We start from the raw sequence: 16,254 nt of genomic DNA, 5'->3' as shown, positions 1-16,254 counted from the left end.
TAAGAAACAAATATATTAAGAATACTAATGAGGGGCAGCTAGGTGGTGCAGTGGATAGAGCACCGGCCCTGGAGTCAGGAGTACCTGAGTTCAAATCTGGCCTCAGACACTTAACACTTACTAGCTGTGTGACCCTGGGCAAGTCACTTAACCCCAATTGCCTCACTAAAAAAAAAAAAAAAAGAATACTAATGAAAGAGAGAGACCACTAGTAAGGAGAGTTCTGTATGAAGTCCTGGCTAGGTCTTTAAAAGGAAAGATTTTACAGGATCTGTGATGCTTTGCCTTTTTATTTATTTATTTATTTATTTGTTTGTTTGTTTATTTATTTATTTATTTATTTATTTTTGGCGCATTGGGGAAGGGTGAAGGAAATCAAAGGCAAGAGATCTCAGACATACCCTTATCTTGACAAGAGAACAGTGAAACATGATGTCCTTGAGACGGGGAGCCTCAGTGAATCATATACTCTGTCTGAGACACCTGAGATGAAATCACATCCAGCACATAGTTAAGAGGGAAAATAGTCAACAGCTAACATGCATGATAGATCATCCCCGATCACTGGCTTTACTTTTCAGTGACATTGAGCTACCATTTTTCAGCAACTGAAGTAGTTCAAGCAGTAATGCACATACATACCTATAGGATACCAGATTTTGACATATAAGGAAGGGTCAGCCCCCTGATTTTACAGGACGTAAAAACTGAGGTCTCGGGAGTAGCTTTCCACAGGTTGCCCAAGTAATAATCATCAGAGGTGGGATTTAACCCCAGGAGACCCTTTCTCTTCTTCCCACATAGAAATATGTATTTTGCTTCTCATCTCTATCAGCTCTTCCATGAATGATAATCACAACAATAATAATTGTCCTTGCAATCATAATTCATTTTCATAATATTTGAGGTATGTGTAGCATTCTTCTCACAACAACCCTGTGCAGGTTAACTCTGGTCTTTTCCGTGCCTGTCACCGTTGGTATTCCTGTTAACTAAGACCCTACAAAGTTACACGACTCCCCCGTTGTCACAGAGTTAGTGAGCTTGAGACTTCAGCCCAGGTCTCCTGGTCCCAAGCTCAGCTCTCTGAGCCCACTGTGCTGCCTCTAGGATTATGAGACCATAGAACCTATGAGTGTCCTCTGGGGAAGGTTTGAAGTAGGGATGAGTGTTCTGACACTTGCTTGGGTGACATTCGATGACATCTGAATGCCCTAAAATTAGAGAGAGCTTCCTGATTTGGGAAATATGCTCCCTAATAGAGGAGTCATGATCTTGGTAGGGTCAGTGTCGGGAGGAAGTAACCTATGAACTTGGTATAACAAGAGTAATAACAAATAAACTCTAGCATCTATATAGCACTTTAAGGTTTGCACAGCTTAAGCTAAGCTATCTCATTTGAGCTTCACAACAGCATTTTGAATAGGTGTTATTATTGTCCCCATTTCCCATGTGAGGGAGTTGAGGTTGACAGAGGTTAGGTTACTTTTCTGGGATTACCAAGCCAGGAGGGGTCTGAGGCAGGATTAGAACTCAGTTTTTCCTCAATCCAAGTCTAGAGCCCTCTCTGTGGTACCCCCCCCCAGATTTCCCCTGAGGACACTTACAGAATTCCTCAGATTGCAACGAAGCACTTTCCAGTAACCTTGATTCTTCTTCTATGAATAATCTTATGGGAATCTCTCTGCTCAGGGGAGAGAAGGTCATAAGGACCCACCCCAGCCCTAATCTCTGTCTTATCCTTCATCTCAAATTGACATATACAGATCCTTAAGAATGATGCTGAAGACAAGCCAGAGGGAAAATCTTACTCTTTCATTGAACTATATGACAACTATAAGTGGGCATAGCCAGGCCATCGAGAAAATAAGCTTTCTTGATGAATACAGAGAGGGATGGGAAGATTTCTATGAACTGATGCCAAGTGAGGTAAGCAGAGCCTAGAAAATGATCATACAAAATGACTGCAGCAACATGAGTAGAAAGAACAGCAGCCACAAAACATTGAAACAAGCATGGCTCCAGACGAGAGAGATGAGATGACACCTCCTCCTGCACCTTTGCAGAGGTTCAGGTGTAGAACTTTGCCATTAATATCAGATTTTTTTTGATGTGTCAGTCATTATTACTGAAGGTTTTTTCCTTCTTTTTTAAAAATTATCTTTTAACTAGGGAAGACTTTCTGGGAGTGGGAAAGGGGACAAATCTAGGGTATATTAAAAACCAAAAAGTGTCAATCAAATCAACTTTCAAAAAAAAAAAAAAAAAGTAAGCCGCCTCAGAACTCCCAAGGCAAATTGGGAAGATTGAATTCTTAAGACAGAGGACAGGAACAGGATGGGGATTGGAAATCAGAGGATGTGAGTGCTAGTCATGGTTCTGGTGGAAGGACTGTGACGCAGTGGGAAGAGTGCTGGGCTTCTGAAATCCAAGCTTACTTGAGAGGATTATGTTCTCTGTGCAAGCCTGGACATCCCCTAGCCTTTCTGGGGCTCAGTTTCCTAATTCTGCCAAGTGGGGATAAGAATCGCTCCTATCTCATAGGGTGGTTAGGAGAATCCAAGCAAGATAAGGTTTGTAAAACAGTGTAGACCTCAAAGTTCTCTGTTGATATTAACCAGTAATCCTCTGACCTCTCTGAACCTCAGATTCTTCAAATATGAAATGAAAAGGTCTCACGAAGCCATCTCCAAAGTCGCTTCATCTCTGGGATTCTAGGAATATTGAATCTTTTTTTTTTATGAATTTGCACAAAACAAATCTGGGAGCCTGGCCTAGCACTGAATAGGAGGAAGCGGATTGGATCACATCTGGGAAATTGTTCATTGCCTTCAGGAATGATAGTCTTCTCCGGACACGTAAACCCATCCCCCCCTCCTTCCTCCGATTTAAACCCATATTTTTTAACACCAATATTCTTCTAGTAATGCTGCCTAACTGCCAATCATGGAGTACCAAAATCTATTTAAAAAAATCAAAATAGCAGTCAACTTAATCAAAGGAGGGCAATAGAGAAACACCTGGTGGGTACAAATGAGCTGCAATAAATTGCCAACAATAATACATGGAGTGGCATCACAGATACCCAGGAAAGGAAAAGAGGCGTATTTGTAATGAAAGGACCTGAGTTCAAATTCTGGCTCTATTTCTTATATCTCTTTGACCCTAAGCAAGGTGCTTAACTTCTCTTAGCCTCAGTTTCTTTATCTGTAAAATTAGGTAGTTGGATTGGATTCTCTAAGACCCTTCCAGCTGTAAATCTATTATTCTATAACAAGTGGTGGGGGGAATCAAGGTCATGAAATAAAATGAGAGGATACCAGAGGAGCAGCCTGAATGCTGTACCAGGATTCACATAGATGAGGGACTCCCAACGTCGGGGGTGGGGGGTGGTCTGAGAAATGCGACAAGGACCATATGGGATAGGGAAGTAATTACAGGAATCTACTGGAATCTTTCAGTGGCAGTAGTATGGCTGGGAAGTGTTGTGTTTTCAAGAGAGAAGGGTGGGCAGTCAGGAAAGGGAGGAGAATGCATCTGAGAAATTTGAATGAGACATTTGAAGGAATAATCTCTACTGACCAAAACTCAGTGACATTTGACTTTGACACCTTTTTCATATTGAGCTAGAAAAAGTCAATGACAACGACCCAGTGAAAGACAGTCCAAGCATAATTCTTATCACAAACTCCAGAAACTAGTTCCTTTTATACCAAAGAAGAGGTACGTGAAGGTTTATTGACAGACTGTGGGGGGGTATAGAGATTGGAAGTGGCCAGGCACCCCCGATGACCTCCTTTGTAAGACAGGAGTCACACAGGGTAAGGGGTTGCGATCAGCATGGGTGGAAATCGTGCCTACATCAGTGAGGCAGATTTGATGACATCCCTTTTAATATCGTCTCTCCCTTAATATCATCTGTAAGATCCTTGAGGTCAAGGATTGTCTTTTGCTTCTTTTTTTGTAATCCCAGCACATAGCACAGTGCCCAGCACATAGTAGGTGCTTTATAAATGTTTACTGATGGATTGATTAATGCAGACTGAAACAGCAAAATAGAAACTTCAAGCAGTACACAAAGTTTTGTTTTTGGTTTTTTTTTTGCTGTTTGTGGTGTTTTCAGTGAAGACTTGAAGAGATTCTTCAGAATCCACTGTTTAAACAAGTTACTAAATTTTTGTTACCCAAACATCTGGTTTAACAGCTGGCAGATGGACTGCTTTGCATTAAATTTAGAAAATTGAAAGTAACATCACTTCTTCTGTGTTTGTATGCAGCTATTATATATGTGTCCCTTTGTGGGTGTGAATTAGATTCTTACTGCATTATTTCACAAATAAAAATGTTTTTTTGGCCTGACAGGCTCATTATAAACTGATTACTGAATTCCTTATCTCTCTCTCTCTCTCTCTTTTTTAAACAGCTTGGATCATCTTCTTCAGTGCCTTTTTCCTCTATATTTTCCCAGCTTTCCATGACAGTTGTTGTTCCTCTCATTATCGGACAGGTGAGTTCCACACTCCTATGTACTGCATTCTGGCAGGAGAAATGAAGAAATGGCAAAGGAAGGGAATAAGCATTTACATATGTAGGGCCTGCTATGTCCCAGGCACTGTGGTGATCACTTTGGACAAATATCACATTTGATCCTTGAAATGGAATTTCAAGAGTGAGGAAAGTCTCAAAACCAAGCTGGAGATCCTTGACTCTTCAGTCATCACATTATCCTTGCCCTTTATCTATTTGTATCACTCTTACATGAAAGGCAGTATGGTAGTGGAGAAGGGACCTTCACTGAAGTCAGGAAGACAAGGTTCAATCTACCCCTGACATACACTGGATTTGTTACCCTGGGCAAGTCACTTGCGGTGCCCCCAGGCTGTTCTCTCAGACTATAAGCTACAGACAAGTTGCCTATTTATATGGGCAGGGACAGGGATTTTCCAAGCTGGGGGCCTCCCTACACTGGTCACAAGACCATAGAAGCTATCTAATTAATCACTCTTCTTTTGTGGATGGGAAAACTGAGGCTAATACAAATTAAGTGTCTTGCCCAAGATCAGAAAGTTGAAATCAAAGGTCCTGACAAAGGGGAAAAAGAGTGTGCGTGAGTGATGGTAGAGCAATCCTGTTATATGTTATTTGGACTGATGTATGACTAATGAATGTGGAGTTTATTCTAGTCTCTGTGTAGCTTGCTTGAAAACAAGCGGACTAGATTATAATGTTGTTTAGGAAATAAGATTCACAAAATAGATTCCCAGGAAGACCTGGATATTGGGCCCAAAGGTCGATCTGAGTGATGTTGCGTATATTGTTGGAGTCAAGTAGTATCTGTCATTTTACTTTCACCTTTATACATTTTTCTATCCTCAGTTGGGACGTTTATGATTACCTAGGGATCTTGATAGGGACTGGGCTTCTGATTTCTTTGGTATGAGAACATTCCAAATGAGGGAACTCCACCAGTGTAGATTAGCACCTCTCTGCAACTCATGGGTTTAATTGCTTACAGCTGGGCTTCTTAAACTTTTTCCACTAGACCCTTTTTCACCTTTTTTGTGCTGCATTTTTGTGTGACCCCAGGCATATAGGGATATAAAATGGGTATACGTAACCTTTTACTATTGCCAAATTTTTCACGACCCCCACATTCAGTTATGCGACCCCACATGGGGGCTTGACCCACAGTTTAAGAAGCTTTGTCCTAGGGGCAGCTAGATGGCGCAGTGGATAGAGTACCGGCCCTGGAGTCAGGAGTACCTGAGTTCAAATCTGGCCTCAGACACTTAACACTTACTAGCTGTGTGACCCTGGGCAAGTCACTTAACCCCAATTGCCCCCCCCCAAAAAAAAAGAAGCTCTGTCCTGCTCTTAGTGGATACATGATACACCTGGATCACACAGCCAGTATGTATTAGTGATAGAACCTGGATCCAGGTCGTCTTGGTTTCTTCTTGGTCTCCATCCACTGAGCCATGCTGATAATAACACAAGAATACATCTAGAATAAGTGATTTCCTCCATTTGGAGACTTCTCCCACCAATGGAGAGCCTGATCCATTTATCGTTTGGTACATAGAATTGCCTAAAGCTCAGAAACTCAGAAATGATTTCTGCAGGATCATACAGCCATCATGTGTCAAAGGCAAGACTCGAACCCATATCTTCCCAACTTCAGGGGCAGTCCTGGATTTCCTGTGCCATACCACAACTCAACTGAACATAATATTTTTTAATCTTATGATTTCCTCCTGATAGGCTTTAGGAAACTTAGAGTTCCTTTTCTACCTTCCCTAAAGGTAATAGAAAAAAAATCATCCCTGCTTAATTTCTTATAATGACTCATCCTCAGTACATTAATTTGTTTTAACTCTTGTTTTTCCTCATGGAGAACAGTCAGATATTGACTCCAGAGTAGAATCTTGCCAAATCCCTCCTTAGGATTTCATTCTATAGGGTACATGCCCAGGGAAATGTTCATGAAAATGAATGCTTTCTATCCTAATACAAAGCAGGAGAAAAGTGTAATGCATTTGTCTCTTGGATTTTAAACATGGAGAAAGGACTGAAAGTAAAACAAAGAAAAGGTTCTAAAAGAATACCTTGTGACCCCAAGGGAAAGATAGCTGAAGAATTATGGACCTAGCATAATCCTGGGGCCATACCTGCATAATTAGTAGGTACACGTAACTATAGCATAGTTAGTTCTTGGCTGCTTGATTAAAAACCAACCCATACAACACTTCTCTGAAGAGGTTTTTGAAGGCATCTTCTGTGATCGCCTCAGATCAAATGCAGAGTGCATTAGTGTTGTCCTCTGGAGGTATGACAAATACAGCTGACAATTCACAGCCTCATCCTCTGTATGTCACAGACAGTATCAATTTAGCACCATGTTTATTTTCTTGGTACTAGAAATCAATAATAGATAGTAACTCATAGTTGGTATACATTTTTCTTTATAGGTCTAGGGAACATTTCAAATACCAATGGTATAAATAAGCACACACTTCAGACTGCATGGAAGAATAAAGACGGTCAAAGGGTCTAAATTTTTACATAGTTTTATCAACAATAGGACTCCTGAATTGATAGGAATGTTAATTATTACCAGTAGTGAGCTGTCAGGAGACTTTTTTTCCCCCTATCCATGTAAATAAATAGTAAAGTATATTTTTATGGAGATTGTTTAATGCTTTCTTTAATTTACATCACTGTCACTTCTCAATAACTCTTCCCACCCAAAGCATCTTGTGTAAAACAGAAGTAAAGCAAACCAATGCACGGACCATGTCTGACACTGTAGGCTTTGTCTAGTCCCAATATCATTATCAGTCATGTTAAGTTGAGATCATTGCTTCCAAAGTCATTGTATTCATCTGATGTCTTTTTTTTGGGGGGGGGGGGAAGCAGTGAGGGTTAAGCGACTTGCCCAGGGTCACACAGCTAGTAAGTGTCAAGTGTCTGAGGCTGGATTTGAACTCAGGTCCTCCTGAATCCAGGGCTGGTACTTTATCCACTGCACCACCCAGCTGCCCCTCATCTGATGTCTTTTACTGTGGTTTTAATTTATGTTATTATGGCCATAAGTATAGTGTTATCTTGGTTCTCCTTGGTTCTCTCTACCTCAGTTCACACAGATCTTTGAAGTTTCTCTGAATTCCTTATATGTGTCATTTCTTGCAGTGTAAAAAATATTCATTATGTTCATATCCCCCTGTTTATTCAGACATTCCTTAAGCAGTGGGCATCCACATTGTTTTTTGTATTGTTGTTGTTCTTTGGGGACATTTTCGTTTTTGTTGCATTCAGAGTCATTTTTTTCTTCTCCCCCATTACATTGTAAGCTCCTTGAGGCAGGGTCTATCTTTTGCCTCTTTTTGTATCCCCATTATTTAGCCCAGTGCCTGGCATATTAGTAGGCACTTAATAAATGTTTATTGATTGATTGTCCTCTGTAAATTTGGCCAGTGCTCTTTATCCGAGTCATTTTCTTTCTTTCCTCTCAGAGTCCTTAAGCTCCTTGTGAGTTTTAGCTCAGACTCCCTCCTTCTACAGAAAGCTCATGATGCATCCAACCAAAAAACAAACAAACAAACAACCTTTGTATTTACTTCTCTGTGAACATACTCTACCCCACCCCCAGGAGAATATAAGCCCTTGAAGGCAGGCACTGTTTCTTTTTTGGGCTTTTATGCCCTCTGACTAACTACCACAATAACCTTGCAAATAGCATGTTCTTAATAAAAATGTTTGTTGACTGAAATTGAATTTTCAGAGTTGACAGAAAACAGAAACAATGAACACTGCTATAGTACTTCCTTTCCTCTTCCAACAGACCTTTTTTCTCCATATCTAAATGCTTGTGACAAATTTTTATTTTATACTTTTTATTTAAGAGTGATTTATGATTAAATGTTAATGAAATAGAATTTTCACCACCTTTCATCATATTCGACTAGCTCAGGCATTTTTCAAAGCAACAGACTTTGAAACCCACTGTTTTCTATGAATAAATAATAAAAAAGTATATCTGTGCATTATTAGTCATTCATTCTCTGGTCTCTCCATTAGCGATTCGTTTTCCAGTTTAATGTTGGTACTGCTGCTTTCATATTAGACCTCCCTTAACTAAAGTTAAATTAGGAGGTATTATGCTTGCACCCTCCTGCAACCTCTAGAATTATATCGGTTGTGTAAATGGGAAACTATCCCATTACCTTATATTGTTTCTGGTTAGAGGGAAATATTGGTTACATTATTCAGTGGAATACACCGAAAAACTGGGTGGTCTAGTGGGGGAAAAAAGAAACTGAGACAGCAGGCAGGAGATGTGGGTTCTAATTCCTGTCCCTCCACTAAATTCTTAAGGCAAACTAGCTATGACATCTGTGCCTCAGTTTTCTGTCTACAATATGGGACAATTAATATCTTTCCTCCTAGGGGACTCCTAAGAGAAAAGAAAGAAAATGGCTCAAATAAATATCACTAGGGAAACTTCCAAAGAGAAATTTTAAAATGTAGCAAATACAAAATCACCCCCAAAGGCCACCAATTAAAATCACAGAGATTGTATCCATCATTCAGGAAGCATTTATTAGGAAGTTGCTATAGAATACAAAGAAAAAAACCACCAGACTTTTCCCTTTCTATAAGAAAGAATAGAATAGTAAAAATGTTTAATGTTCGACAAATACTGGGGTTTTTCGATTCTCTGCCATTTGCCTGGAGAATGGGTCCTGGACAGGTTTTCAGCTGGATGTTGCTTAAGTCACAAAACATAGTGAACAGGATAGAAATCACATGTATATTTGGTGGAGCACTGCAGTGGTGACAGATTCAAATAGATAGGGGGCCACCAACTGACTTAGAAAATCACATATTAACACTATCTATGTTGTATTTTTATTTATTTTATTAAATATTTCCCAATTACATTTTAATCTAGCTTTGCTCTCTCAAGGGTGTTGCAGGTAGTGTGTTTGACACTTCCAGGATACAGAGTGAAAAACATAAAGATCTTGGGGAAAAATACATTTCCGGGGGCAGTGGATAAAGCACCAACCCTGGATTCAGGAGGACCTGAGTTCAAATCTGGCCTTAGACACTTGACATTTACTAGCTGTGTCACCCTGGGCAAGTCATGTAACCCTCATTGCCCCGCAGGGGAAAAAAAAACAACAAAACATTTCCTCCTTAAAAGGAAAAGATTAGTAGCAAAATTGCCACTATGCATTTCCACTCTTATTCAGAAAAATATTTGTAAATTTTAAAGAAGAAAAGGCAGAGATGTAATTCCAAAAAATTGACAAATTTAAGAATTCGATCTAATTCTTCATAAAGATTCTGGGATTAGAGTTAATGTTGTATAATGAATAGAGTTCTGGGATTAGAGTCAGAAAGACCCAGGTTCAAACCTCTTACATTTACTAGCCATGTCATCCTTCACAAGTCACAACTTCTTTGTCCTTCATATAATTTCTTGGGAATTAGCTACCAAATTGGGACCTGCAAATTAGCTGGTGGAGGGAATTTGCTAAAATGATAAGATCATAGCTCCTTCTTCCTTTCCTTTCCCATAATTAGTTTAGGGTATTAGAATTTTTCACTGAGATGTGTTATTTAGACCAATTAATGACCTGAAAGATGGTAAATATTTGGGGCAGGGCCCAGCTCCTTGGAAATGCAGAGAGACAAACCTAAGCTTCCCTATTTGTAAGACCCACATACTTCCCAGTCCTTAATTTAAAACAGAAAACTGAAGTCTTAAACCAAAGAAATAAGATCAAAGTTCAAGGACATGGGAAAGAATCTACCACCACCCTGTCCTCAATTATCTTCACTGTGAAAAGTATAAAATATAATGAAAATAATATAATGCTTTAATTTGTATTAATCCATTGAGGGTAAATGAATGAACTTAAAGTCTGACAAAAGATAAGGTTGACCTCCACACCAAAATGTTATTTTCCCTTCTCAGCATGATATGATTTTTCTTTTCCTCAAGAGAAAATCCGGAGACTTTTATATCCAGTGGCCCTAGCAAAATCTTTGCTTTGTTAAGATTTGATAAAAAAACAAACAAACAAAAAATAACTAAAGCACGAGGCAGCTCCCAGGTTGGATAAAATTGGCATGGTTCCTGTTCCAATGGGGAAGTGAATTGAAAGTGTCAGACTTGTAGGTCCTGGAAGTCCAGGAATTTCATAGGGTCATAGATTTAGAGCCAGACCTGAAAGGTCACCTATTCCAGCCCCCTGATTTTACCAGTGAGGAAACCAAGACCCAGGACACAAGTTTCACAAGAGAGTTTGTGACACACACACTTACACCCAGTTTCAGCAATGCATAATTTTTAATTGCAAAGTTAAAACAAACAAACAAACAAAAAACCCAGATAATTTGAGTACTTTGAAAATAGCAGACACTTCTGGGAATCAAATCTTTGTTTTAAAAAATAAGATTGGGGGCACCTAGGTGGCGCAGTGGATAGAGCACCAGCCCTGGACCTGGGTTCAAATCTGGCCTCAGACACTTGACACTAGCTGTGTAACCCTGGGCAAGTCACTTAACCCTCATTGCCCTGCAAGAAAGAAAGAAAGAAAGAAAGAAAGAAAGAAAGAAAGAAAGAAAGAAAGAAAGAAAGAAGAAGAAAGAAAGAAAGAAAGAAAGAAAGAAAGAAGAAAGAAGAAAGAAAGAAAGAAGAGAAAGAAAGAAAGAAAGAAGGGAGGGAGGGAGGGAGGGAGGGAGGGAGGGAGGGAGGGAGGGAGGGAGGAAGGAAGGAAGATTGCACTTAGTTGCAGACCTGGCCAGATAGAAGATGATAGATTCAGTGCCTGGCACTCAGTGGGCATTAAATGAGTGTTTGTTGATTGATTAGTCAATGTGGAGAAAATGGACCAAGATGAAACTCCTGAATAAAGGGAGAGATTGCAAACAATTTTTTTTTTCCCTGTTGTGATTGTTTCACTTGGTGTGGCCCTAATCTGAAATATTCCTTTGTTGTATTTCATTTTTCTATAATTTTGTGCAGGGAGCAGGGAGAATATAGGAGCCAGGATACATTTAAAGGTCAGGTACTTTATTAGGCTCAGTAGATTCAGAGGACAAAAGGACCCCTTTTCTCTTTTCTGTCTCCTGTGTCATAGTGTAAGAAATTTACTTTCTCATCAGGCCATTGCTAGTTTGTTATGAGGACAGAGAGTATTGGGCGTTTAAAGCTATTTGCAATGTTTGTAAATACAGCTGGCTATCATAGAGCAGCCTATTTATAGGTTGTCTAGTGCTACGTTTTCCCCTGTTCCTCTTTGCTTGTATCTTTTGGGAGCAGGGGTAGAAGAGTGTGGAGGAAAGGGTTTTTATAGTTTCTTTTTTTCTAGGACTGGGGTCAGGTAGTCTGTAGAAGGCTATAATTGGGAGTTTTCTTTTACTCAGATGTTTCACTTCTGCAGCATAACCTGCTATAATGTCAAATGGATAGCATTTGACAACACCCTGTAAAATGTGTTAAGCAGGTCCTGGGTTAGAATCCATTACTATTTACTGGCTGTGTGACCTTAGGCAAGTCACGTTTGTTCATCTGTGAAAATGGGGGCTGGGGGGAGGTTGAACTAGACGACCTCTAATGATCCTTCAGCCCCTAAATCTATGGAAGAACCTATTTCATTTCCTAGAGAAGTTGATTTTTTAAATTTATATTTGATCCCATCCCATGCAAGTTTATAATGTGTATCAAACTGTAAAAATAACCTTTGTTATTGCCACGACTTTGAGTCAACTCTTGCCTCACCAGTGATTCTACTGCCCAGGATCAATATTTATACCATCACCACCCAAAAACCAAAAACCTAGCCATTTGCAAGTCCACTTTTTGATGAAACTATTTCTGTTTTCCATAATGCTTCACAGTGAAGCTGGAGGAGACAAAAAGCACAATTATCATATGCTTTTTGTCTATAAGAGTAGAGGTTAAGCTAGATTTAAAGTCTTAAAAAATTCTTCATATTTTGAATACTGTAAGTAAAATATGAAGATTTTATTTTTCTGAGTATTTCAGTATGATTTCTTTTTAAAAAGAGCCAGAGATATTTTATAAATATATTATTTATAATTATATAATATATATTCATATGTAACATTAATATATAATGTAATTATATAAATATAACTATTTTATAGTCATACATATAAATACCACCTTCGTTTTCCATCTTAGATTTTAAGTTATCTCTTTTTTTGCTCATTTATTTTGATATATACTTTCCGTATGAACCTTCTGTTGTTACAATGACAACAACAAAACAATTGCATCTCAGAGCATTTGTAACAGTTTACTCCTGTGGTCCCCTATTATTCCACCAATATGTTTGAACAACTAACTGTCTTGTGGGACAAAGATCAGTCACTGCAATCAATCTGAGTTCAGCTGTCCTTTAGTGTTGTCTTCAATTCTTGTAGTAAATGTCTATATTATTCTTCTGGTTCTGCTCTCTTTGCCATAGCATTTCACGTAAATCTCCCAAATTTCTCTGAATTCTTCATTTTTGTCACTTTTTAAGAACTCAGTTGACATTTCATTGTACTCGTTTGCCACAATTTGCTCATTCTTTCTCTAAATTGATGGACACTCACTTTGTTTCTCATTTGAGAAAAGTACCACTATGGCTGTATGAGAATTTTCCTTCTGTCATTGGCCAGTTTGGGGCATACACACCATTAGTGGTCTGGGTCGGTGTTTCTCATATAATTCCAAATTGTCTTAGGGAATGGGTGGACTAGTTCATAATTGTACCAGCAGGGTACAAGTTGGCCTATCTTCCTACATCCCCTCCAGCATTGGCTGTTCCCGTTTTTTATTAGCTTTTCCCACTTGACAGGCACCTTAAATTTCAAAACCTATGCTATTTCCCAACTTGCTTGAGCCATTGTTCATGAGTTAATTCAGTGTAATACTCCCATGACTAGCCTAATAATATTAATAGCTAACATTTATATAGCACTTTATATATATTCTCTCATTTGATCATCAAAACTGCCTTATGAGGTAGGTGCTATAATTATATATATTTTACAGAAGAGGAAACTAAGCCTGAGAGTGGTTAGGTGACTTTGCCCAGGGCCATATAACTAGCAGGTGTCTGAGATGAGATTTGAACTTGGATCTTCCTGACTCCAAGTCGACCACTCTGTTCATAGTTCCACCTGACTGCTGTGCTAGATGGTCAGATTCCTTCAAAGGCTCCATTTATTGATTGACCCTTAGGAAAGGCTAACTCTCAAAGAGACTCGAAGATGCCTCTGGGCAATAACCACTGGGCAAAGGATTATACTGTGAGTCTCAGTTTTCTATAAAGTGTATTCTGCTGTGAATTTGATACCATATTTAGAAGATGGGAGAACCCCATGGCAGAAGTCAGTGCAGGTTCCCTGACCTCATTATTGCTAATGGATCACGGTAGTGCTACCTGCTTCGGTATTTCAGATTCCGGTCACACAGGATAATTGAGTGACAAGTCTCTACTGTGGTACTAAGGATACGGCTTTTAAAGAGTCCACCCCTCCCCCTACCCATTAAATGAAAGTTTTAAATAGAAGTTAACAGATGGTTCTCAGAGCCAGATTCATCTCTACTATTCAGATCCTCCGTGTCACAGCAAGTTCTGAAAATGAAGGTGACTTTTATCATTAAACTTTCATTTTACAAGACTCTTGCTAAACAACTTCAGATTCTACTTCTCCTCTCATGGTGAAGTCATGGCAGGTTCGCTCATTTTCAAGTGTTAATTCTGGTATTCTAAGAGCATGCAAATGGCATTTGTCTTTGGATTTACAAAAACTCTAGATATTCAGAGTTTGAATTATTTAAACTCCCACAACACATGCACTTTTTGCTTTTCAAGCATGAGTTATAATTTAATTAAAAACTTCTGGTGCATCGCTGGCTTTTTAAAATATTAATATGTTTCATGGATCACTTTAGATTATCTGCCGTCATGAAATTCCTAAAGATGTCAGATTTTTAAGATTCCCAAAGATGCACTTGGAATGGTCTGTTGAGGCAAGGGGGACAGTGATAATTGCATCCATCCATTAGGATCAGCAGAGGAGATAAACTTTGGGGAGGCTTAATGGGCATATCTCAGTGACAGCTAGCAAAGAACATTTGGCATGATTAAGGATGGATTTGAATGCAGTTGAAAATATACTCTCATTATGGACACCCAGTGGAAGTTGCAGTACAAATGTTAAATTCCCCAGAAGAAGAGTTATGTGGCAAGGAAGCTTTGAAATCCATTGTGGCCATCATCCAAATTATTCTCTTCCCTTTATGTCTTTCTGCTGTCAAGTTCACTTTGCAATGCCCAGCTTGGCTTCTGAAATCCTCTGAAAAAGAAGCACACCTGTTGCTTTCTGTTTCAGATTGTCCGAAGGTACATCAAGGATTGGCTCGAGAGGAAGAAGCCTCCGTTTGGGACGATCAGCAGCTGCGTTCTGCTCACAATCATCTACACGACCTTCTGCGACACTTTCTCCAATACCAACATTGACCTGGACGGCTTCAGCCTTCTCATCATTTTGTTCATAAGTAAGTTTGGTGCACCCTCCCCCATCCCCAGCTCTTGCTAGCTCAGTCTTTAGGGTGATAGCAAATAGCAGTCTTTCTAATCTGAGTTTGTTTGGGATGTGAAATAGATTAGCTAAAACTTCTCCAGACCACCCCACATCCACTCCATAAATTCAGAGTGAACAGCTGCTCTCTAATGAAAGCTTGTCATTTGTCATTTCTGGGGCCCTCAGCCGTCATTCCTCTTTTACATGGCGTCTAACAGGTTAAAAAAAGACAGCTTTCCACCATGTATTATCATTGTGGTTCACTTAAGACTGGGACAAAACTCAACCTCTCCCAGCCTTGGCCTCCTTACTTGTAAAATGGGAGTTGGGGTCAAAATTCACTGGGTTGTTCTGAGGGATGTTTATCCTGAAGAACATGGTGGCTGCCTTCAAATGTCTGAAGGCTGTCATGAGGAAAAGGGATTAGACTTGTTCCGCTTGTTCCCGGGTGGCAAAAATCAAGTCAGTGGATCCTGAACAGGAGACCTTTTGTAGCGTTCTACGTCCTTGTGAGCTGTGCCTATTTTATTGCCTCTGCCCAACTTCCACCCAGAGTCTTCTCCTTCTGGCCATGGAGGTTACCCTGAGTTTTCCAAGGCTGTGTCAGTAGAGTGCAAGCTGGGCAGAACCTAGAAAGTGCTAAGGTGTCAGGTGCAAACCAGCCTCGCCATCTTGGGCTGGTTAAGAGAGGCGTGGCTTCCGCATGAGTTGACAGTCAAATTCTGTGAGGCCTCCTTGGATTTCTGCTGGAATAATGCTGTGTCCCATGGTGGTGACTTGTGTTTAAGAAGGACATTGATGGGGGGCAGCTAGGTGGCACGGTGGATAAAGCACTGGCCCTGGATTCAGGAGGACCTGAGTTCAAATCTGGCCTCAGACACTTGACACTTACTAGCTGTGTGACCCTGGGCAAGTCACTCAACCCTCATTGGCCCGCCAAAAAAAAAAAAAAAAAAGGACATTGATAAGCTGGAGGGGGTCCAGAGAAGGGCAGCCAGGATGGTGATTGCCTTAAGGTGGTGATATGTGAGGACTGGCAGAAGGAACTGGGGAAGTTTATCCTAGAAAAGAAAATACTTGGGAGGGACGTGATGGCTATCCAAGTGTTTGAAGGGCTGTCACAGAAGAGAAGGATGAGAC

At 39.9% G+C, this 16,254-nt stretch overlaps 1 protein-coding gene across 2 annotated transcripts in view; it reads left to right on the top strand.

Moving 5' to 3' along the window:
* SLC10A7 (solute carrier family 10 member 7) overlaps positions 1–16,254 on the top strand; it is a 279,118-nt gene that overhangs the window by 217,798 nt on the left and 45,066 nt on the right. For both annotated transcript variants that reach the window (XM_043971561.1, XM_043971560.1), the window contains 2 exons: positions 4,424–4,507; positions 14,923–15,088. In XM_043971561.1, coding sequence (XP_043827496.1) covers positions 4,424–4,507; positions 14,923–15,088 — 250 coding nt within the window. The remainder of the gene's footprint in view (positions 1–4,423; positions 4,508–14,922; positions 15,089–16,254) is intronic.

This window comes from Dromiciops gliroides, chromosome 6 (assembly GCF_019393635.1).
Source record: "Dromiciops gliroides isolate mDroGli1 chromosome 6, mDroGli1.pri, whole genome shotgun sequence".
Taxonomy (NCBI): Eukaryota; Metazoa; Chordata; class Mammalia; order Microbiotheria; family Microbiotheriidae; genus Dromiciops; species Dromiciops gliroides.
This window is presented reverse-complemented; position numbering and strand designations above follow the sequence as displayed.